Below are 25,731 nucleotides of genomic sequence, written 5' to 3'. Positions count from 1 at the left end.
CATGTTCCTTCCTACACAGGCTCATGGATCTACACACCTTGCTTCTTATGCGGGGTGTGGAGTGCAAATCGAAGCCTTCCACTCCACCTTGCTCACACCTTCAACTACAAATACCTCCACATGCTTGGCCACTGTGAAGGAATTCAAGAATTTCTCTAAGGTGTGAAAATCAAGCTTAAAGCACAAAAAATAACCAATGTTCCTCAATACTAAATAACTAAAGAAATAACCTATACCATACCATGACTTCAAGGATCCATTTCAGATCAAAGCATAGCCAAGCAATATTAAGACTCTTGATGGAAACCCTTTTTCTTCCTCACATGTCTCAATGATTTGTTCAACTACCCTCTAGGTAAATATGCTGATGACGATTATCTTCCTTTCCTCTCTTATTTAAATAATGTTATATAGTTCACCTGGATTCACAACCTTTCCTTGTCATTTATTATACTTGTTTCCCTTAATATAGTCTTTTTAATACTCTAATCACTAGTACATATATTTTCCCACGGAGAGAATTTAAGCACATAACTTCTTTTTTATAATGTACAAATTTAATTGAAATATAAAACTTCTACAATTTTGCAAAGCAGTTATATAAGGACTTTCTGAATACAGAGCTCTCATTGACTTGCTGTAAAACTTACCAAAACTTGATTTGAATAATAAATCTTCTACAATGTTGCAAAACAGTTATATAAGGACTTTCTGACTACAGAGCTCTCATGGACCTGCAATTAAAATTACCAAAAGTGCAGGCGTAGATCATGTGACAAACAATGAATTCTCACATTTTCAGGATTTGAGTATTTGTCAAGGTTATAGTTTTCAAATTTCTATGGACATTTAAAATATTGATGTGCAGATTTTATAAATTATAATCAAAAACCAAAAAATTGCAAATGTAGATCCAAAAATTGAATTCAATATAATAACCTTGCAAAAGAATCTTCTCAGGTTCTTTTAGAGTTTAGAGATAATTTTAAATGTTCTTTCTTTCCATTTCTTATTCTATGTTTTAACATGAGAACTACCATAGGTCATAGCAAGGTTGTCAGACCATTGATAGGCTGTCACAGATCCATCTTCAAATTCATTTTAGGAACAAACCTCAAGGGGATCCTTAAAGCATCAGGTCTTGTTATGGTACTAGACTCTAGACAAAGATGGATCAGATAACAAAGCTGGCAAGCACCTACAAAATCCAGAGCACCAAAATGTCACAATTTTTAATGTTATATGTGAAAGTCCATGTGTTTTGGGGACATTTGACATGTACTATGCAACTTTATGTGTAAATCCTAGTCTAGGCTGCTTTCACATGTGTTTTTGTTTCAAAGTTGATAGAATGCAGAACATCCATGCAGAAGATATAATTAGCAAACCATAAAAAGGGAAAATTTGACAAAAGTTGTTTCAAGCAGACCCAGAAAACTTTACCATTAAATAAATTGTGACTTTACTTGCAGGCACTCATTTGTTTGTAATCCTAGTTTATGTTTCAATTAATAACACAACATAACTACGTTCAGCCAAGAAGTGTGAAGGAAGCAGTTAAACAGAAAAGTATAGAAATAATGGAACATGCATAAGATGAGTATAGTTATTAAGGGAGCTCTTGAATTCATACATGCATGTGTTTGATAGTGAAACATGCCCCAAAAATAAGAAGCTTGCAAGGTAATATCATGCTGAAATGAGGAACTGGAATTTCCCAATACATTGATTCAATAATTACTCAAGGCTTTACTATAATATCACCTAGGAGGGTGTTTTACCTGCTAGGAAAAATCTGGTCCTTAACCAGAAACAAAATGGATAATCAATACTTCCACTATTTCTTGACAATAAGATTTCTTGTTTTTTTGTTGTTGACAGGATCAACTAACTAGCTTCTTTGCTGCAGATCTGTAGCCAGCTTATTTTGTCAAAACATATTAAGCCATTATAAAACACAACAGTAAAAATATTGCAAATTCCTGCACAATCAAACATGCTGACAATAACTGACCTTTTATCAAAGGATTTTCAACCATGCTTGTTAAAGCCTCCTACGCCTAGACTGTCGCTGGCCACGCCTACAACAAGAAGAGCACTGCGAAAAAACTAGTATCGAAGCAACAACAACCAGTTCGAGCAGCGGCAACACCTTCAAGTCTGTCATTTACAATCTTTGTAAATCATTTCCTGCTATTGGTTTTTTTCCTTCAAGCCTGTCACTCAAATATACTTTGAAGGATTCTAGACATGCCATGTTTAGACTGTAACCAGCATTGATTAGTAAAAACTTATATTGAATATCAAGAACACTATCAGAACATTTATAACATCAGAATAACTAAACTGCCATGTTACCCTTGAGTTTTTGGATTGTATCTTTGAGTTTCTTGTCTTCTTGCTTCGTTGATCTTAATGCGGTTTCTTCAGACAAGAATTTCCGTTTTTCATGCTGTCTTTCTTGTTTATCTATGGAGAATCTTTCTTTGTTAACTATGAAATTTTCCAACAGCTTCTCTGTGACGGCCTTCCCAGCCTTCCTGCAAGTATTAGGACATCTTATTTTTCCATAATATTCATCACTGCCGTCACAACAATCTGCAAACATGTTCAATATGTGATTAGACATGAAATTACAGCATGACTGGAAAAGAGAATATGTTGATGTTTGAATGTCCAAGAAACGTAAGACCAATGTGAAGACCTGGTTATATTTACTAACGATTCCAGAAAATAAGGGAAATGATGCTTAAAACCATATCATCCTTCCCTATCAAACGAAAAATATCTAATGATGAATCAAGAAAAAAGTCAGGTTAACTTATTGGGAAAAGAAGTTAGCAGGTTGAATTAGGAAAGACTCCATAGGAATATTTGGAGAGGATCTCGAATTCCAAGATGATTTAAAACGAGGGACATTACTCCATAAAGGTCCTCCTATATCAAACATTCATATAATGTTATTCCCAACATAGGATAATTAATATATTATTAAAGCAGTTAGTTAGATACATAAATTACCCAAAAACTACTTTAATATTTTATAAATTAAGTCACATGACACGAGGACACGTAAATACGAGTATTCAACACAAGACACAGCGACCCCAGAAACAGGACACGTTTTTTATACATATATAATACTGAAATATAGTTCTGATCCATATTAAGTCACTGAAATACAATGTTCCACCAAGACTCCGGGACGGGGAGACGCACAAGGGGGACGTGTGGGAGTACCCTCAAATTTTAGGGAAATTTAGGGGAGATGGGGGGATGTCAGGGCATATATTTTTTTTTCCTTTTTAATATATATATATATATATATATATATTTCAAATTCATATTCAATAATGAAAGCATAAATACAATGATACATACATAATTGAATTAAATAATAAAATACATTGATCCATACTCATCATCCTTACTAATACATACATGATTCATCCATAGACCACGAGATTCAATAATGAAATACTCCAATCCATATTCATTATTCATTATTCACCATTCTAGAATCTACATTGATTTAAAAATTAAATTCATCATTCATAATTCTAGATTCTAAATTAATTTAAAATTAGAATCCATCATTCATCACTCTAGAATCTAATTAGTACTAAGCAAAATAGACTATAATAGACACTGAAATCTGAATACTGGAATAGTAAATTGATATAACTAAAACTCAAAAACAGTGGAGTGATGGGTCTAAAAGTCACTCTAAAGTACAAAGAGGGCTTGGTGCTCTTCATTAAATAAAAATTCCATACCCTTGTACATGACAAAATGCAATGGAAACTTTGCAATCCATCGAATCCTGAATTCCTAAAAAACGGTTAAGTTTGCTGGATTTTGAGTGAGATCTAAAATTCTACTTTCTCCATATGAAATCCAATGAGGTCGGAACCACTCTCAAACATCCTGAGTCATTTCATGGTAATGTTAAAAATTTAAGTAAAAGTACATTTTCATCCTTTTACTTTAAGAATTTAACATTACCATGAATTGCATAGCATTAGTAGGGAAATATGGTCAAATACTAGGTTTTCCCTGTCATAAATCATTGTTTACAAGCAAATTTAATGGGGGGCGCATAGGCCATATTGAGGGGGGGAAATGTCCCCCCTTGCATCTCCCCACGTCTCCCCAAAAGGGGGACATGGAGAAACGTTTCCCCAGATGTCCCCCCGTCCCGGGTGCGTGGAGTGTGAGGGGTGCGTGCACCTGACCCTAGGGAACGTGTCCCCATGGAACACTGCTGAAATATAGTATTAGTTTATTAATTTACTACATCAATGATGCTCATTGCTCACAATTCAATGTTCATTCTTGAAACTTCATGTTATTAACTTATTAAACAGATAGAGAACCAAATCAAGGATCACAACAGGGGCATTATGCGTATTGCACATATGACATTAGACGTTGATATTTTCTTTCTCGGCAGCTCTAGCTCTCTTGTTGACTAGTATATGAATCTGACTCACTCAAGTTGCACATCCTGGAAAATGTGGGCAATTGCAAGACAAACTCAACTAGGTCGAGCCTATATATTTAAGTCAACTCTCTGTAGCCATTAAAATTTGCATTTAAAACAATACAATGATTATATATGCATTCTTTCTTCATTGGTCAAACTTGGATATATGTAGGGAGTCGAAAAATGTTTTGAAGAGTGGGCATTCGATGGCCTAAGTTATGATATCAAAGTGCCCAATGTACTAATTGATGCCTATATCACAAAAGGAATGATTGAAAAGGCAACCCGCAAAGTCTTTCTTGAACATGTTTTAGAAAAAGGAGGAAAACCAAATTTCAAAACATGGGAAATGTTTGTGGATGGTTATTTAGAGAACAAGCAAATGAATCGAGCTATAGAGACCATGAAGAAAGCTATTTCAAAAAGTTAAAATCATGAATGGCAGTCGACACCTGAAAAGGCTCTTGAATACATTGATACAAAGTCATATGGAATACAAGAAAATGCCAACCTGGCCCCCACACACTCAAAAACAAGAAATTTAAGCCCCAAACCATGAGCTCCAAACCATGAATGCTATTATCCAGGACCCAGGTCGATGTGAAGTTGATAGTTGGGAATCGCTAAAGGAACTTCCAACAAAACACAACAATGACTCCAATGACCAAACAATGACCAAGTTCCAACACAACAACGACTCCAGTGAGCTTCGACAGCGAAAAATGACCAAAAAAAACCAAAAAAATGAACCATGCACGGGATTTATGAGTGACTTTTTGTGGGACATGTGTCCTAAGGAGAAAAAACGTTAGGGCACGTTTTTGCCACGTCGAAAACGCGTGTCGCGATTGGAGGACACGATAAAAACAGTTTTGGACACGTTTTAGGTCGTATTTCGTGTCCGACACGTGAAATATGGGACATGTGACCCTGAAGGACGTGTTCTGTGACTTAGTTTATAAATATACCAAACAAAGAAAGAGTATAACAGCCCTGCATAAGAATTCAATGTTAAAAAAAGAGATAACACATCTTTAAAATATTTGACAGCAATTTGAAGAAAAAAGGGGGACAAACATTTTTCACAAAGACAACAAATAAAATAAAATAAAATCCAGAAATTACATAAACGCTGCTAATCCAGCAAATTGATAAAATACTATAAACTCAAATGACACGAAGAATGGCAGCAAACTCAACTTTATTTATTTATTTAAATAAGGTTACATGACAATACAGATATCAATAGCTGAGCGGAAGAATAGCTGAGATGACCTCCAAAATACTGTTGCAATGCTAACACTGGCCTCCCGCAATATACTGCAACTGAAATTGATGCCCAAATTGAGAATCTAAATGATCCTCACTCCACACTTCAGATCTGTTGCAGATCTGATCTCCAATAATGTTGTTGAAGCTCTGTGAGATTTCTGAATGAAATCTCATCAATGGTGGGTTGGGTTTTCGTCCAATTCACAATAGGAAACCCAAGGGTTTTTGACCAAGGGCTTGCTGAACGCTGCGAACCTCATTTCCAAACCTCCCCAATAAGAAAATTACTCCAAACCACGATGTCCCAAATGATCTATTTCCCCTCCTTTTAGAGACTTGGTGGATGGTTCTCCATTCTTCTAGAAGTATTTTATTTTATTATTTTATTGTCACTCTAGAAGCTTCTCTCTCTTATTTCACTTTAAGTGACTTTTTATTTTATTTTATTTTAGTCACATTTCCCTTTTCTGGCCTTTCTCTCCTATTAAGCACTTTTCCTTTTTTTATTTAATAAAGTGACTAATGAAATCACTTTTTAACCCTACGAAATGATTATTTAGTCACCATACTTTCAACAGCCACTAGAAGTCTCATTTCACCATCCCATCCTGGAGATTTCTTCATTCTGGTTCCAACGAGCTATTAGAATAAGGTGTTTCTCCAAATATTCCCCTCGAAACAACACCTTTAGCATTTTTTAATTAAATTATGCTAACAAAAACCCCGTTTTATGGGATTCATCAGAATGCAACAGAACCAAGAACGAATTGTGCAGAACTGCCCCTGATGATGAAATACAACAAGCGAACTCCATCGGACCCCATAAAACTCCTCCAAAAACACTCCAGGCCCACTAATGATGTAACCCCACTCCTGTGACCTAGTTGTCACACATCCTAGAAATCCATCCTGACTACATCATAAGTTAAGTCACAGGACACGTCCTCCAAGGTCCCGTGTCCCGTATTTAATGTGTCGGACACAAAAACGGCCCTAAAACGCGTCGAAAACGTTTTTCATCGTGTCCTGTAAAACGTAAAACATATTCTGGCGTTTTCGTTGTGTCCTTCATATATGGCTAGGTCAATCACTATTATATTTATAAACAAGTGCATGGAGCCACTAATATGACTAGTGATCTTTAATTCTTTCTTATATTTGTGATTTATTTTAATTTTACATTTGGCATAGGTATTTCTATAACCAACCAACTAGTATTTATGTGAATGCACGTGATCATATTTCTTACTCTCTCAAACTATTGTTCTCATCACTAATCAGACACTACATTTAATTTGCCACATCACTCTTGCATTTCTTTGATCCTTTACACAGTTCCTCCACATCACAAAGTGTAATAATATGGAAATATGTTGTGGTTGTGCCCTCTTTCAAACTGAAATTCCATGATACTATTAAATGTCATGCTAGTTAAACTCCAAATCCCTTCCTATACTAGTATTAATTCATTGACTAACCAATCCATTTAACTTGCAAGAGGAATCATTTCCAATGTATAATTATTTACTACCCCAAAGTGTGAGAGATACTTAGGATTTAAGGCAGATTTATACCAATTTCTTATCATTATTCTCCACATACTCATGCAAAGACACTTCTGAAAAGAGGATAGCTCTTGTATAAGCCCAACATCATTCAGAACAACTTCCTCGACTTAAGCCCACGAAATGTGAACTTTGAAGTAATTATATTTTAATTTGATTGGATAAGCTACAGCCTGCAATTTAATATGGATAAAAAACTATATTTCCGTATATATATATATATATATATAAAATGTGCCCCTTGTGCCCTGTTTCCAGGTCGCTGCATTTTGTATTGAATACTCGTATTTACGTGACCTCCGTGTCTCATGTCCTCGTGTCATGTCACTTAGATCATAAGTAAAACTAAAAATGGGGACATTACAATAAGATTCGGTTGTTCTATAACATGTGAATCATTAGAATCATTCATTGATTGATTCTCAATATTCAACTCATATATGAATTTTTCCTCAAAAACATAAATTAAGCCCAAATGATCCCAATCAACGTCCTTCTCAGAAAATCTAAAATAGAGATTGAGAAATCTATTTGCAAAATCTTCAAGTGATTCATTAGGCTTCATCCTAAGCTCATTGATCTTCTTACATAACTCCTTATGATTATACTTTCCAAAAGCAAATCAAAATTCATCAAAGAGTTGTTCCCATGAATGGATAGGTGTGGCTAGCAATATTTCACACCAACCTTTGGCGCGACCCTCCAAGCTAAGAGTGAAGATTCTACATATAACATTGTCACCAAGAGGAATCAATTAGCTAGACCATCTTAAACATGCCAGCAAGAAAGTACTAGACGTCAATTGCAAATTAGTTCACTATTAGTTACTAGCATCTGCATGGAATAAGAGAGCAAAGATCCAAAGCAAACATATAAGCCATAAGCCACGAATTAGTTCATTAACATATGACCAATATGAAAGCACACACACACACACATAATTGGAGTATTGGTTAGCCATTACAACTAGTAGAGGAATGAGTGGGAATTTGTGCAAAAAATGAAAAACTTCTTATTAATAATACTACAAAGCCAAGTACCTATGCCACAAACCCATCAAAATCCAATAGTGGAATGAGCGCTACTCATATCATCTCCAAGACAAAAACCTAGCCTCACCACCACTTAGCCTAAAATCTACCAAGAGCAAGAAAGCTCCAACTACCTAAATGCTAACATAACTCAAGTGCTGAAAAGTCCCTTCTTTGGAGGCATCAAGATACATTTATAGAAATGGAAAGTGACCTTTCACCTTCCTTATGACTCTTAGACTTCCTCGTGACTCTCCTATGCCTAATCACTTGATAATTCATATTGATTTTACATGAGTTTGGTATTTTCATGACAAAAGATAATATTCACAATATAATAAAAGAAAAAATGGATGTGACTACTTAATTTGTGCTACTATCAGAAATGATAAACCCCTCATCATGTGGTTAACACTTTCATTTGAGTAAAGCCCTTTGTAACTATTTTTGTTAGTATTTTCTATCTCACCTTGAACCTTCACTGAAAGAGCAAGTCTAGTAAACAACATGATTGATGTCTAATGAAACCCTAGTCAATTCCGCATATTTTGTGTTCTTCAACAAGTTCTGCAAGTCTCTTAGCTAGAATAGTCAACAGTTGTTCATCATCAACAAGTACAAACTTTCTTGATTTATGCTTGCTTCCTATCTGGCTTCGGTGGTTTCATTTTGAGCAAATGCAGTACTAATTGCAGTCCTTGATATAAGACTTAGTGAAAGCCTACACACACTGCCTTCTAAAGTTACAAACTCCATCAACATGTCCAATATACCTTAGTGGCAGCTCTACTCTGATCAGAAATTATCTAGGGCTATTGCAGCTTTCAAGATCTGCCTCTATGTGGCACAAGATGTGCATGGAATTGTATTTGCCGGTGTGAATGTCATAGGCATCATCCATTGTGGAGTTTCCATGTTTCCAAGTTCCATCTTGTTTTCTATACAAATCTCCTAGGCCAATAGATGCGAAAGTCAAACTTAACCCTACCATTAATTGGAATGTTTATTACTAGCAACGTGACCTTGGTGCTTTGAAAGGCTACCATATATGTCAACATATATATCTTCAAGGGTGTTTCCACTACAAGACATGTGAATCATTCAAATGAAAACTGAACCTTTTTGCTCAACTATAATCTCAAAAGGTATTCTTTCCTCCTCTAATTTCTATTGCCTCCTGGTCTTCATTTACTAGCATATGAACAAGTTGCGCCACCAAATTTTGCTCTTCCTTAAAATCTTCCTCATCAAGCTCATCCACAAACGGTGTTCCAGTTATATACTTGGTTAGACCTTTAATCAACTCAAATAATGCTTTGACATTATCTATTGTTGATATGTATGTAGTGTTCTCCATAATACTTTGAATAATAGCAACTATTACCCACCACCTGTGGGTAGTGTGTATGGGCGATAAATTTTCTCCTAGATGGTCCTCAGTCGGCAGGCAACAACCCCTTATAGCCACCAGATAGCTCGATGTGTTAGTTTCTCCACCACCTGAGCCGGTCATGTGGTCCCTCAACCACTTGTCATGAATGTATGTTTGAAAGTGGGACTTCTGACCTCAAAGGTATGGCTTTCAATAGTATACTTGAGTAATTTTTCTTACTTGTCATGGGCACTTTTGGACATAGATTGGTGGGGGGATTCGCTGGAAAGAGTGGGTTAGGCTTATATTCTTGTCTCTATTGCCTAATTTCATGGTTACCCTTGTATCCTAGTCCTGTGGGGTCTCCCTTACTGATAATTTGGATTTTGGGTTGGTACTCCACGAGAAATCCCAATTTTGGTTGCATGGTCCCGCTTCCCAATACCACCTACATCATTCCCCTTCCACTCACTTTACCCCCATTCATCTATTTTCCCATCTAGGTCCACATAGGGTTAGCCTCCCCCTCTCCTTCCCCACACCTTGGGTCGGGCCTGGAACGATGCCTCGAAGGTTGATGCAGCTAAAAAGAAAAGTAAAAACATAATTTGGCCACTCTCAACAGGAAATGTACCACAGAATGCAAAAGATGGCCGAGACATACAAATTTAGCGCGTGGACAAAAGCCAAACATGATGTTAGGATATTCCGACACATAGGATATAGTTAAGTTCAACTTGGTCTAGTATAAAGTTAGGTTAGAGTTAGGTAAAGTGTGTTTCTTTACCGTTGTACATTTTGTAACTTACAATCCGACGGTCACGATATGTAGTGATCCGACGGTTCACTCTCACCTCGGTATTACCGACACTTCATCCGTGGCTTGACACCCGATTGGTCCATGAGTTCTATTTAAAGCGCATGGAGGGTCATTGTTCGGGTAATCCGTGCATGAGAGAAGCTTATGTAAATTTTCATTCTTTGATTAATAAATTGCCTGTAGTACCCACGTTGGGACAGGCCGTGGACTGTTTCCCTCCTTGCACTCTGAGGGTTTTAACCACGTCAAAAATACTGGTGTATTGATTTGAGATCTGGTTGTGAGCGGTGTCCTTTTGGTATTCTTTCTGTGGAACTTACCCTGTAAATTCCTACATGGTATCAGAGCTATTTGAGGGCCGCATCCGTTGGTGATCCAAATCTGAAGCCGGTAGAACTGCATGCGGCTGTCGTTTCCTAGATCTGTTGTTTCTGACTGCTTTCGGGCCGAGAGGACTGCTCTGTTGCGTTCGGAGCATCTGTTCCAGTGAGGAACCCCTTTCGTTTCACGCGAAAAGGTTTCCGGTAGCCCTAGCTGCGTCATTTTTCAGATCGGGAGGTATACAGTGTTTTTTTGCAGTTTACTGTTATTTTCTCTCTGCTTATTTCGGTCTCAATTTATTTAGCCTTTTTTTTTAACCGGATCTATACCTTTCATTTCTGCGTATGCTCTTTGCCCTGCGACTCTGTGCGATCTGGGCAAATCAGAAACAGAAAGGAAGGATTTTTCTCATGCGTATGCTCTTTTCCCTGCACCTTAGTGTGATCTCGGAAAATCAGAAACATTGAGAAAAATATTTAGTTTTTCGGCTAAAGCTAACTTTGAGATTTTTTTTTAAATTTCTAGTTTTTTGGCTAAAGCTAACTTCGAGCCGCAAGGTTCGTTTTTCTTTGCATATTCGTGTTGGGTTTTGTGTTTTGTGTTTTGTAGGGAAAAAGAGCTTTCTCAAGGCAAGCACGCAAACCGAGGCCCCCCCCCTCTCTCTCTCTCTCTCAAATTTTTTGTATAGATCAATTGGTTCAAAGCTATTTTAAGAGAGTAGAGGTCTTGGGTTCAAGTCTCCATTTTGTGGGGGCGGATTTTTTCATTCCCGCACATTCGCGCACTTTGCCGGCAACTTCAACAATTTTTTCAAAAAGCCATAACTTCTTCATCCGGAAGCCTTTTTCAGAGCCGTTTTTTTTAAAACCGCCTATTTTTTCGAGATCTATCCATTGGAACACTTACTTTCAGCATCTTCAGCTTCAGTTTTTTTTTAAAATGGAAAGTCCATGCCAAGTCATTCTTGACAGCACTAACTACTTCCAATGGGTAGCCTACATGGAAGATTTACTTAGAAGTAAAGGTCTCTTCAGAATAGCCACAGACCAAGAGAAGAAACCAAAAGATGAAGACAAGGCGGCAAAATGGGAAAATAGACAAGATCAAGCACGTGGTTTGATAGGGATGTCTATTTCTCCTGATCTTAGATTCCACATTGCAGAACTTGAGACTCCTCATGAAGCATTAGAAAAACTTGCTAAAGTTTTTGGGATTAAAAATGAAATTAGAGCCCATCAACTTGAAAATGAGCTGCTTACTTTGGATCCTAATAATTTTTCTTGCATTGAAGATTTCTTGTCCAAATTCAAGAACCTTAGATATCTCTTGGAAGGTGTTAAAGTTAAGAAAGAAGATGGTAACCTTATTTATTCCATCCTTACTAAGTTGGGACCAGCCTACTCTGTATTTGTTTCCACTTTCCATTCTACAAGGGAAGCTTTCATTTGTCAAGGACAAGACTACAAGCCCCCTCCTTTGACTCCTTTTGTGATTCCTTAATAAGAGAACAAGAAAAACTCTTACACCTTGGTCTTCTTAATCTTGGAAACTCTTCCACGAAAGCGTTAGCCGCCCAGCAGCAACCAAATTCAAAGAATCCTAAGAAGTCATATCCTCAAAAGAATGGTCCTAAACCATTTCAGCCTCAAAATGAAAGATCATTTCAGCAAAATGATAAAACCAATAAAAACAAATGGAAGAAGACTGATAGACATTGTAACTTTTGTAATCGAGATGGCCACTTAGAATCTAAATGCTTTAAGAAGATGGAAGCCTTGGAAGCCGCAATGAAGAAACATAACATCCATGTGGAGCCTACTTCAACTTCAACTTCCGGAATGGCACTTTCTGCATGTCATTGTCAATCATCTCAGTCTGGTTATGCATTAAATGTATCTTCTTCTTCTCATTCTCATGAGTGGCTCATTGATTCTGGAGCCTCTTGTCACATGGCCAAAAACCAAGCCATGTTTTCTTCTTTAAATGATTGTAACACCAAAAATATATATATTGGTGATGATAGATCTCTATATTGGTGATGATAGATCTCTTAATGTTGTAGGGACTGGAACTGTTCATCTAGACAATGGTCAGTTTAATGATGTATTATGTGTTCCAACCTTATCCTGCAACCTTCTATCTGTCTATCAGATAACTCATTCAGGTGAAGGTAAAATTGTTGAATTTTCACCTCATGATGTTGTAATCAAGGATCTAAAAGATCCTAAACAGATTCTAGCTACTGGTCTTGCTGATGATTCCAAAAGGTTGTATAAGTTTCACAACTTTGGGTCATCCAATCTTCCCTCAGTATTTGTTGCTCATAATGATGAAGTGAGCAAACTTTGGCATGAGCGATTTGGTCACTTAAACTATCGCTCCCTTCAGCATCTATGTAAAGAAAATATGGTGACAGGTCTTCCTATGGTATCTTGCAGAGATGGTGTTTGTTCCGGATGTGTACTCGGAAAACATCATCGGGACAGTTTTGACAAACGTGCCTCTTGGCACGCCTCAGCCCCTTTACAGCTTGTGCACAGTGATTTATGTGGTCCTCTTCCTGTTGCTTCATTCTCTGGCTGCAAGTACTTCTTAACTTTCATTGATGATTTCTCCAGACGCACTTGGGTATACTTCTTAAAACTCAAGAGCGAAGTATTTACCACTTTTTTGGCCTTCAAAGCATTTGTTGAAAAACAATCTGGACATCAAATTCTTAAGCTAAGAACTGATAATGGTGGAGAATATGTTAAAAACACATTCATCAACTTTTGCACCGAAAATGGAATTCAAATGCAACATACTGTTCCATACACTCCACAACAAAATGGTGTAGCTGAAAGGAAAAATCGCACCTTAAAGGAAATGGCTAATTGTATGCTGCAATCTAAAGGACTCAGTCTTAGTTTTTGGGCCGAAGCAATTAATTGTGCAAATTATATAATCAATCGCACTCCTACTAAGGTTCTAGAGAATATCACTCCAGAAGAAGCTTGGAGTTCCATTAAACCAGATGTAAGTCACTTTCGTGTGTTTGGAAGTGAAGCATGGGCCCATATTCCAGATGAAAAGCATAAAGCTTTAGAACCTAAGAGTGAGAAATGTACTTTTGTTGGATATTCTGAAGATGTAAAAGGTTATAGACTTATTCCATTTAAGTCCAAAAATGTTATCATTAGAAGAGATGTAAAATTTGATGAAAATAAATCGGCCTGCGAGCCTAGTCCGGCGGATGTGCCACCTCTTCCTATCTCTTCTACTTTTGAAAACATTTCTTCTTCAGATGATGAAAGCGAGGATGATAATCCTCCCCCACCTTCTCAGGATCCTCAACTTCCAAGATGGGTCCGTGCTACTCGGGATGCAGCAGGTGATCTTGCCGGTGATCCTACAGATCAGCGACGTACACGTTCTCAGTTTGAAAGAGCCTCTTCTTTACTGGCTCAAGCTCCAGTAAATCATGATCCTGACACTTTTGCAGAAGCTTCAGGCCATCCACATTGGGAAGCAGCTATGAATGAAGAATATCATTCATTAATGACAAATGATACATGGGATCTTGTTCCTCTACCAAAGGGACGCAAACTTGTTAGATGTAAATGGGTTTACAGAACCAAGTATGGACCAGATGGGAAAGTTGATAAACATAAAGCTCGTCTCGTTGCTAAGGGCTTTTCACAGGTTGAAGGCATTGACTACACTGAAACCTTCTCCCCTGTTGCCAAAATGAACTCTATCCGCCTTGTTCTTTCCCTTGCTGCCTCTTTAAAATGGGAAGTCCATCAAATGGATGTTAAATCTGCCTTCTTGCATGGGGACTTGCAGGAAGAAATCTATATGGAACAACCCATTGGCTTCATACAAACAGACTCCAGCCTTGTTTGTCGACTTAAGAAATCCCTTTATGGCCTCAAGCAAGCTCCTCGGGCTTGGTATGCCAAAATGGATAGCTTTCTTTTAGAATCTGGCTTTTCTAGGTGTCATTCTGACAATACTGTCTACACCAAGAAAGTGGGCAACTCTCTTATCATCCTTGTTCTTTATGTTGATGATCTTATTCTTACTGGTAGTGATCCCAACCTTATAAACCATGTGAAGTCCAGCCTTAAAAAGAAATTTGAAATGACAGACTTAGGACACTTACACTATTTTCTCGGTCTTCAAGTCTTGCAATCCCAAGAGGGTATTTTCCTTTCCCAGTCCAAGTATGCTTGTGATATTCTTCGTCATTTTCACATGGAAGACTGTAAGCCAGCCCCTTCTCCCTTTCAGTCTGGAGTCAAACTTTCAGTCTCTTGTACTTCTCCTGAAGTTGATGCTACCTTATACCGTCAACTTGTCGGAAAACTCTTGTATTTAACCCATACTCGTCCTGATCTTTCCTTTGCTGTTGGCCTTGTTGCTCGTTTTATGCAAAATCCCCGTGAAAGTCATTGGAAAGCAGCTAAAAGAATACTTCGTTATGTTCGAGGTACAATACAGTTTGGGATTCATTACAGTGCCAAAGCAGCTCCTCTGTTAGTTGGTTTCACTGATTCTGATTGGGCTGGTGACCCTGATGATCGGAAGTCTACTGCCGGTTATGTCTTCACTCTTGGTTCAGGACCTATTACATGGGCTTGTAAGAAACAGGCTGCCATTTCTCTTTCGTCAGCAGAAGCAGAGTATCGTGGTGCCGTGAAGCTAGTAAGGAAGCCTTGTGGCTTCGTCAGATCCTATCAGAGTTTGGCTTTGAGCAGCAGCATCCAACCACACTTTGGTGTGATAATCAAAGTGCCATTCAGCTATGCAAAGATCCAGTCCAGCATCAGCGCAGCAAACACATTGAACTACACATGCACTTCATCAGAAAGCTCATTCATGACCATGTTCTTGAAGTGCAATATTGTCCAACAGATGATCAGGTTGCAGACATCTTCACAAAGGCTTTCACAGAGGCGAAGTTCACTAAACTTCGATATATGCTTGGAGTTCAGGAAGTTGTCACTAAGGGGGGATAGGCTCTAGTGCCTCCTTCCTTCTCCTATTGTGTCATATTTGTAAATCCTTCAATCCTATCCCAAGTTGTTCTTAAGGGGGGATGTTAGGATATTCCGACACATAGGATATAGTTAAGTTCAACTTGGTCTAGTATAGAGTTAGGTTAGAGTTAGATAAAGTGTGTTTCTTTACCGTTGTACATTTTGTAACTTACAATCCGACGGTCACGATATGTAGTGATCCGACGGTTCACTCTCACCTCGGTATTACCGACACTTGATCCGTGGCTTGACACCCGATTGGTCCATCAGTTCTATTTAAAGCGCATGGAGGGTCATTGTTCGAGTAATCCGTGCATGAGAGAAGCTTATGTAAATTTTCATTCTTTGATTAATAAATTGCCTGTAGTACCCACGTTGGGACAGGCCGTGGACTGTTTCCCTCCTTGCACTCTGAGGGTTTTAACCACGTCAAAAATACTGGTGTATTGATTTGAGATCTGGTTGTGAGCGGTGTCCTTTTGGTATTCTTTCTGTGGAACTTACCCTGTAAATTCCTACACATGAGCTCTACCCCTTACCCATGGCCATCACCCTGGTTCCTATGGGCCCTAGATGAGCCCCTCTATCATTAAGGAACCCATGATTGTCCCAACCTCTGATGGTCAATGAACTGCTCCTACTTAAGGGGGTATTCACACATCATGGCTCTCCATCCCGTGGAGCCCCGAGCAGTTATGAAGAAAAATCAATAAAAGGAAAAAGGAATATGAAGAAGGGTGAAAAAACAAAGGTCGGGGAAACTCATGTACCACGATCTACTCCCTCCTACACTTATATACCCAAGTATGGACTTCCCCTTGTTATAGCTACCCTTGCACCTTGACATGTGGCCTAGATGTTTCCCCTCATCCCCACTCCATTCCATCATTATATCATTTTCCTCCTGCCACTTGAAGGATGCACCATGGACATGTCACCCCCTTTAGAGGTTGAAACCACCTAATAGGGTCCCTGGCTAACCCCCTATTGAGATTAGAGACACTTATACATACCATAGCCCACTATGGAAGGGCATGCCACCATGAAGTGCCCCATTGGTTCCATGGCTTGTAAGCTCTTTTACTTGATTATTCTAATGATTTGTTGTATTGGAGGGCAAGGGGACACATTGGATCTTATGCAGGATTGCAGGTGGATTGCCATTTGGGGCTTGGTTTCCCTATATGAGGTCCTAGCCCTCCAAGGGGCCACATTGGCACTTGTAGGGTGAGTGTTGAGAGCCATGGACCTCCACATTAGCCGAGATTACTTCATGGATCCCCAGTAGCGTTCGTTGATTGCTCCTATTCCACCATTTGGACGAGGATGATGCACTTGGTTCACCATGCCCAACCAGCTCCACAAATGCACCTTTCACTTGGCAGATGTTCCAGGGTCCAGAAGATTGTTCCCCACTGTAGAGGTTGGCCGTATGTCATCATTCCAAACCTTACAGATGGTCTACAAGCACTTCAGATCCATTTGGAGACCCATGACGATGACCTTGTGCCCCCACACCCACTTGGGAGCACCACAGGTTTTTGCTTGGAAAACAAGGGGCCAACCCCTTGTCCACTATGTTGGGAGTCCATTTCTACATCATGGCACCCTTTGGACTTCAATAAGCCTCCTCAAAGGCCCAATGATTCACTCAGTTGATCATTCGACACTCTTGAGAGGCTTACTAATGTAATATTGAGCTATTTGGTGGGCTTCTCGCAAAAAATTAGCATTATTATGCACATTATTTTATTCTAGGGGCTAAATTAGGCCTAATTAGTTAAATCAAATTCATTAGGAAGTGTATAAATCAATGTTACCGGAATCGCCCCCCCCCCGGAGGATCCAAACCCGGAACCGCGCCCCGAGCGGTTGCGTTCCGGAATCCACAGAGGAATCGCGGTTCCGTTTTCAAGGTTGCGCGGTTCCGATTTTTTTTAACGATTCCTGCCAAAACAGGTTGCGCCACCCCGGAATCGCGCTTCGGCATGCGGTTCGGGCATGGGGTGGCGCCACGCAACCTGCCCGGAAGCGCACGCCACCCGCACGCCACCCGGGCGCAACCCGAACGCAACCCGCGCAGTTCAAATTTTTTTTTTAATTTCATTTAATATCTAACTTAACTAAGCATGAGGGGGTGGGTTAGGGGTGGGTTAGGGTCACTTTAGGGTGAGTTTAGAAAAGAATAAAGCCCCCATTCTCTTCTCATTTTCTCACTTTGAGTTTATGAGAGTTGGAGAAGAGAAGAGAGGAGAGGAGAAGAGAAGAGAGGAAAGGAGAGGAGAAGAGAGGAGAAGAGAGGAGAGCTTGGAGGAGTGAAGAAGGAGGAGCTAGGAGAAGGAGGAGGAGCTTGGAGCAAGAGCTTGGAGGACTTCATCTACAAGAGCTAAAGAGGTAAGTTCAAACCCCAAACTCCCTTGTTTTTTTGAAAAAAAAATTGTATTTTTCTCCTCCCTCTCCTACTCTTTCCCATTGTTTCTACTTGCTCCTTTATTTACAGGTTGTCCACCACCTATATCCATATTCCAAGATGGTGTTCTTTTGGCTTCTATGTATCATTCCACTCTTGGTTTTAATGATGGCAAGGGTGAGGAATAGAGGGGAAGAGGAAGGGGATGAACTTGGGACTCCTAATAGTAGTGACCCAATGTATGATGAGGAGGAAGGGTTTGAAGAGGAAGGGGATGAACTTGAAGAGGACACTGAAGCACAAGATGGGAAAGGTACATCAAATCCCTTGTGGACCTTTGTGACCAAACTTGAAGGGGGAAAGGGTGGTGGATCTTACAAATGGATGTGCCCTCATGATTGTCATGGAGGAAAACCATATACGGGTTCATATACCCGTCTGAGGAGGCATCTTTGTGGGGTGCTAGAGAGTGATGAAAAAAAGGGTTCTGTGGGGGTAGCCATTTGCACAAAAATTTCAAGTGAACAAAGACAAAAATACATCAAAATAGAGATGGCTGCACAACAAAAAAACAAGAAACAAAAAACTCATTCAGAATCAAGTGCAACCTCTAAATTTGGTAGTTGCCCATCTCCTTATGGCACTTCTGCAACCTCTGGAGGTAGAAAAACAATAGGGGATTTCCTTAATGTTGCTGGGAGGGATGATGTGGATGGAAAGGTAGTCCGTTTTCTTTGTGCTTGCGGTGTACCATTCAATGTGCTTCGCTCTCCCTATTGGCATGACATGGTAAAGGCCATCAATGAAGCCCCAAAAGGATACAAGGCCCCCAACTATGAGAAAGCTAGAACAGTGTTATTAGAAAGAGAAAAAGCTAAGGTTCAAAGAGCTTTGACACGTTTTACACATGAGTGGGTGGATTATGGGGTATCCATTGTATCAGATGGGTGGACAAATATTAGAAACCAACATTTGATAAATGTTCTTGGTGTTTCTTCTAAGGGTGCAGTATTTATTGCATGTCATGACTCCTCCTCCATCAGTGCAACTGCACAAAACATTGCAGATCTCCTATTGAAATCAATCAAAGATGTTGGTCCGAATAATGTGGTTCAAGTGATCACAGATAATGCAGCAAATTGTAAGGCAGCAGGAAAAATTATTGAGCGTACTCATCCACACATCTTTTGGTCTGGGTGCCTGGTTCACACATTGAACCTTCATTCTCTCATCATCAATTGCATTGATCATTCTCTCTTAAGAGATTTTCATTATTCTTTTTGGAGGACAAAATTGGATGGATGGATGAATTTTGATGTTTGGATATCTTCATTTTTGTCTTGGAGCTTCTATATTGGCATATGATGATAATTGGCTATACTTGTTCTCACACGTAAGTGCTCTTTTAATGCTATTTTGTCATTATTTTCTATGTCACATAAATGATGCTGGGATTTTCACTATACTAGGCTGAAATTTTGTTGTTTTTCTTTAGCGAACACTGAAAGGGTATAAATTTGTCTTTTATTAGCGTTGCATCATGTTATGGGCCATGTTTGAATAAGTGAATGTTCCAAGAGATATTTCATTGAAATTTATCTTGATAAGTCATCACATATTGCACCTTGAAGCAATTTTCCTCATGCCCTAATTGTCATGTGAAATTGTTCTGGAGGCCTCCTTCACTGAATGAAACCATCCTAATCATTGGAATTTTCTTGACTCCATTTCTCCCAAAGGAATAGGCACTGGTCTTCCATAGGTGATCACCTTAAACCATATTTTTCTCACCTTCTCGCTTTCTTTCTAGGCCTAACCTACATAGGTCACCTAGGGCATCACTTATCTCACAATCTAGCCATCCAAATACTTCTATTTTTGGCCCACAACCGCACTGGACCCTGCTCTAAAGGCCCTCGAAATTTGAAGCAAATCCAACAGTACGATCTCGAGATATTGCAAGCCCTAGCTCGATGAGCGTTTCTTGCCCTAGGTTTCCCTTGGCCGGTGACCTCATTGGGATTATTGCATTAAATTCAAAGAAAAATTCTCCTTTAATCCATTTCTCCCCCTCAATTAGGTCAAGCACACACTTGGTTGATCAATTCCATCCTCTTGACCTAATTTTGGGTCCACTTGGCCCTGTGTGGTCCCATAACATTTAAAGATCAATCCAAGATTACAAAAGGATTTTATAGGCTAGGAATCTCCTTGACAAGTCATAAAACCAAAACCCTAGCCCTTGGAATTCCCCTAAGCCCTTCTTAGAGAGTCTCATCTTGCTTTCCAAGCAAGTAAGCCATACATTTGAGCCTCTCTTGTGACTAGGCTTCTAAGATCACCTTTAACCCTATCATTGATCCATTCATCTAAATGATCCTCATTATATTTTGTCTCATCCCATCGATGAAAGTATTTTGTCTCGTCCCATCGATGAAAGTCCGTAAAGAGTAGGGAGCCTTAGTTGAGGTAATAGTGGGCTATCACTCCATTGTTGCCCTTGACCTAGTGGTTGCCCTTCTAGGATCCCCTCCTAGGACCCCTGCCAGTTTGAGTGGTAACATTTTGGCGTTGATGTCGGGGACACGAGACATGTGTTTTGTTCCTCATAAGACATATTGACATATCATTATTGGCAACTCCACTGGAAGAACGAAAGCCCAAGTTCTTCATTGAACCTCAAAGTCAATGCTTGTAGGGTGAAGCAAGCATTTGTTAAGGCAATTTTAGTTCACCCTCGCGACTCCCATGATATCAATATATAAAGATCAATGGCTTCTAAAAAGCTTCATTAGTGGTCTCCTGCTTTGGATATCACATGGATTCTAGGATACCCAAATGGCCTGGATCAGAAGTTCATGCAAAATATTCAAGGGCGATCCATCCACAGTAATGGACCACATAGCAAAACTTATTAAGCATGCTTCTGAAGTTAATGTGGTTCATCTAGACAGCCTCGGCAAGTTATTTATTGCTTCTATTGAATACAAGCACTGAGGTGGACTTGAATGGTGTGAGTTTAAAAGCATTTCATCTTTTATCAAGTTGTTCAACAAATTCATAAAATATAAGGGACCCAAATTCCAATCTAATGAAGTTGCTTGCAAGAGCTTGGAGGAAGCCCTCTGAAGGGAAGGTCTCATTAGTCAAGATGAAGGAGTTGGAGATTACCTTGAGGATCTTGGTGATGAGCAGGAAGATGAGTCCTCATTAGGTCCACATGATGAACAAGATGACTTTGAAAACACATGTTGGGAAGGATGTGTCTATGGAAGGTGAAATTGAGACTAACCTTGCCTTTCTCGAGGATATTACTCCTGATTACTCTCCTTTTGAGAACCTTAAGGAAGGTGATCCCATTAGCCCCTTGGAAGATGACATTGGAGATTATTTACAAATTAAAAAGGAGAAGTGGGAAATCATTGGTCCTCAATTTGATTGTGCTCCCATTTATTATACCGACAAGGAGGACTAAGCTGAGATTGGTCTTCCCTTTCTCTCAGGCATTATTTATGATGTCATATCCATCGATACCCTTGGGAAGGAGAATTATTATTTTCCCTTGCATGAAGAGAGACAGTTGGAAGCAATCGATTCTCCTTTTATGAGAGATCCAATCTTTGATACTAAGGAAATCAATAAGGCTCCCACCTATCTTAAGTATGATTCTATATTCAAATCACTTGAGAAATGTTGCACGAAGCGGGGACGAAACGGGGACGCGGAAGCGTCATTTTCCAAAAATCTGGGAAGCGAAGCATCTGCTATATATATGTATATATATATATATTATATTTTTTGCATTTATATTCAAAATAAACATCCCAAATACCAAATTAGTTGTAGAAGACATGAAAACATGCATATTTTTGCATAAATCAAGATAGATATGGCATCCATGATTCCATTGTAGTTACTAGTATGTACATCAATGATTAATTATTCGAGCATCAACCATCTATATTCTAGCAATTACAAACATACATCAAATTTTTAAGCATATTATAAAACATAAAACATTTAAGCATATTATAAAACATAAAACATAGAGCATATTATGATTTATCTAGCAAGTGAGCAACTGTCAACATTTGTCATGTCCAAAATTCAAATAATAATGTTTACAAAATAGGTCACTTGGTCAACGCCAAGACAAAAAGGTTCAAATTCACAAGCCTACAAGTCTAATGATTAATATATGACAAAAGTAGTAAATTGTGAATATATCTACAAATCTCTCCTCCTTCCACCACGAAGAGAACATGGTGGTGGGCCTCCATGTGGTGGCAATGAAGAAGATGGCGCCTGTGAAAGTTGTGGCACTGAAACTGATGAAGACAAACCCCTTGCTGTTGGTGTTGAACCATGGAACCTAGGAACCAAGGGACCAGATGGGGGTGGCATCTCAACTCAATCATCATCATCCTAGAATCACTAATTGCATGCATGCTCCCAAATGGACAAGTGCTAAGCATATAGTTGCTCAATTATCTTTGTACGAAACGCGTTTCGGAAAAAACCGAAACATGGATCCAGAAAACCGAAACGCAGATCGGGCTGTAAGGTTCCAAAATGGCAGGAACCGCATTTTTTAGCCCGATCCGCGTTTCGGTTTTTCTGAAACACGTTTCGGAGGGCGAACCACCCACGGATCCATACAAATCGCAGATCAGGCTTTTAATCCCGGGGGGGACGTTTCCTGCAACACTGCACCTAAGCCTTTAGATTATGATTTTGGGAAAGAGAAACCCATTGAATACAATACTCCACCCTTCCTTTGGCCTTTTCCCATCGTTCATCATCTTGAGTCTTCATCAAGTGATTCCCTTACCCTAGTCATATGACCTCAAGTGACCGTAAGCCCTTTCCCTCTTCTGAGTATATAGTATCAAGGAAGAACCCCTCATTGAATATACTTCATCTCCTTGGACACACTCTCAGGGTTTTAATCACTCCGTAACCTAGCCTCTCCAATGTGTCCATCATCTTGAGCAACCTATTTGTTGCACCCCTTCCTTCCCTTGCCCTTTGTTCCCCTATCATCACGACTATGTGGCCCCTACAAAGCATTATATTATAAACAATGATTGTGATAGGGAGTTCTTGAAAGTGATCATGCATTCCACCATTGTGTACCTAGAGGGAAATTCCCGCACTTCTAGATTGATTTATTTTCCTTCTCCTACAGCTTCCTCTCACTAGCATGGAAATCATATTTTCCCACCTCCCACCCGCTTCATTTTCCATGTGATTATGTCTGCATCATTTTGGATTGGCTGCATGAGTAATCAAACTGGAAGGAATATGTACATTGATATGATGATATGTTGGTTGCATTGGCTTTATGATTACACTTGATATTAGCCTTACAATATGCATGTTAGGGTAGGATGCATTGCATGCTGATTTTGGCATTAGAACCAACATCATATGATATTTCTCATAGTAGATTAGATGCATTTAGATTAAATTTGCATTATATTTACTTTCTTGTTAATTTTATGGCCTAACACTAAGCATGGGTGATCATAAGACACCATAGAAACATGTTGCCCCGTGCATTTAGCCTTTGATATGTGCAAGTAACAGGTCTATGGTAACCAAGAGATTGTTGGTGTTCTCATGACCTCCCATTCGAGTAGGTCCACCCACTTGTCCGAGAGCTCATGTCCTAGTTGGAGCCAAATGTTACCCACCACCTGTGGGTAGTGTGTATGGGAGAAAAAAAAAAATCCTAGATGGTCCTCAGCCAGCAGCCCCTTGTAGCGGCCAAATAGCACATTGTGCCATTTTCAACACCACCTGAGCCGGTCATGTGGTCCCTCAACCACTTGTCATGAATGTATGTTTGAAGGTGGGCCTTCCAACCCCAATGGTATGGCCTCTCATTGGTATAGTTGAGTAATTTTCTTTACTTTTCATCGGTACTTTTGGACATAGATTGGTGGGGGGATTCGCGGAAAGAGTGCGTTAGGCTTATATTCTTGTCTCCATTGCCCAATTTTTTCGTTACCCTTGTATCCTAGTCCCATGGGATCTCTTTCACCGACCATTTGGTTGTTGGGTTAGCACTCCATGGGAAATCCCATTTTTGGTTGTGTGGTCCCGCTTCCCAATAACACCTACATCATTCCCCTTCCACTCACTTTACCCCCATTAATCTATTTTCCCATCTGGGTCCACATAGGGTTAGCCTCCCTCTCTCCTTCCCCACACCTTGGATTGGGCCTAGAATGATGCCTCGGAGGTTGATGCAGCTAAAAGGAAAAGTAAAAGCATAATTTGGCCACTCTCAACAAGAAATGTACCACAAAATGTAAAAGATGGTCGGGACATACAAATTTAGCGCATGGGCAAAATCCAAACATGAGCTCTACCCCTTATCCATGGCCATCACCCTAATTCCTATGGGCCCTAGATGAGCGCCCTCTATCATTAAGGAAACCATGATTGTCCCAACCCTTGGAGGGCAATGAACTGCCCCACCTTAAGGGGGTATTCACTGCTACATCTCACACATCATGCTCTCCATACCCTGAAGCGTCGAGCAGTTATGAAGAAAAATCAATAAAAGGAAAAAGGCATATGAAGAAGGGTGGAAAACAAAGGTCGGGCTAACTCATGTATCACAATCTGCTCCATCCTATGTTATATACACAGGTATTGTTGATTTGGGGTAGCATCGGATGTGCTCTAGCCATGAAAATTGGTGGAGAGGCTAAAGCACATGAGATCTCCAAGACCCAGAAATGGTTTGGACAAACTGTACCCGGTTTGGAAGATATTAAAATAATTAATACTTTTAATGGACCTCCCAAGTCTAAACTTAGGAAAAATAAAATATAAATGGGTATTAATATAAAACTGGGTTAGAAGGTTCCAAAAGTCATGGATCAAGCCAAATCTAATCTTAGCCATTGATTAGAGATTTAATCTCGACTGTTGAAGGACCAACGAGAAAAGTATAAGAGGAGGCTTGAGGGTCAGTTGGAGAACACACCAAAGTGATCAGCCATTCATTTTGCTAAAACGAGGTTGCTAAGCAAAGTTGAATAAGTAATCAGCAGCGAGGGGTAGTGAATATGAGGTAGAGAGGCAGAGACAGTACTGAGAGACCAGCGCAGAAGCAGAGAGAGCGAGAGCAGCAGCCAGTTCAGGCTACGTAGAGCCCAGCATAGAGCGCAGAGGCTAGAGGGACTGCGTCAATCATGCAGAGGCTACTGGAGTGACGCAGAGGGTCCTAAAGGCTGCGTAGTGCCTCAGAGGGCTGACACAGAGGGTCCTGCGGCTAATGCAGGTCATCAAGAGGCTGACGTAGAGACCAGAAGGGTCAGCGCTAACCTTCAGTTGTGCCGAAGAGGGTTTCGTGGAATAGGTTTTCTGAATACCTGTTTCCGAATATAGAGGTATTGTTGGCGTGTATTTTTCTCTAT

General features: G+C 39.6%; 1 protein-coding gene across 2 annotated transcripts in view; it reads right to left on the bottom strand.

Moving 5' to 3' along the window:
• Positions 1 to 910: 910 nt before the first annotated feature.
• LOC149203798 (glucosidase 2 subunit beta-like) overlaps positions 911 to 25,731 on the bottom strand; it is a 138,763-nt gene continuing 113,942 nt past the window's right edge. The window contains exons 4-7 of one of the 2 annotated variants that reach the window (XR_016253970.1): positions 2,359 to 2,598; positions 2,015 to 2,160; positions 1,782 to 1,911; positions 911 to 1,198 (exon numbers count right to left, since the gene is read on the bottom strand). Coding sequence is in view for 1 of the 2 variants with exons in the window: in XM_089403553.1 (XP_089259679.1) it covers positions 2,045 to 2,160; positions 2,359 to 2,598 (356 nt within the window). In the remaining variant the exon portion in view is untranslated. Of the gene's footprint in view, positions 1,199 to 1,570; positions 1,912 to 2,014; positions 2,161 to 2,358; positions 2,599 to 25,731 lie in introns of those variants that run through there. The other variant, XM_089403553.1, reaches the window with a different exon arrangement.

This window comes from Pinus tabuliformis, chromosome 2_1, assembly GCF_031772625.1.
Source record: "Pinus tabuliformis cultivar Carrire ecotype Pingquan chromosome 2_1, CPIR1, whole genome shotgun sequence".
Lineage (NCBI taxonomy): Eukaryota > Viridiplantae > Streptophyta > Pinopsida > Pinales > Pinaceae > Pinus > Pinus tabuliformis.
This window is presented reverse-complemented; position numbering and strand designations above follow the sequence as displayed.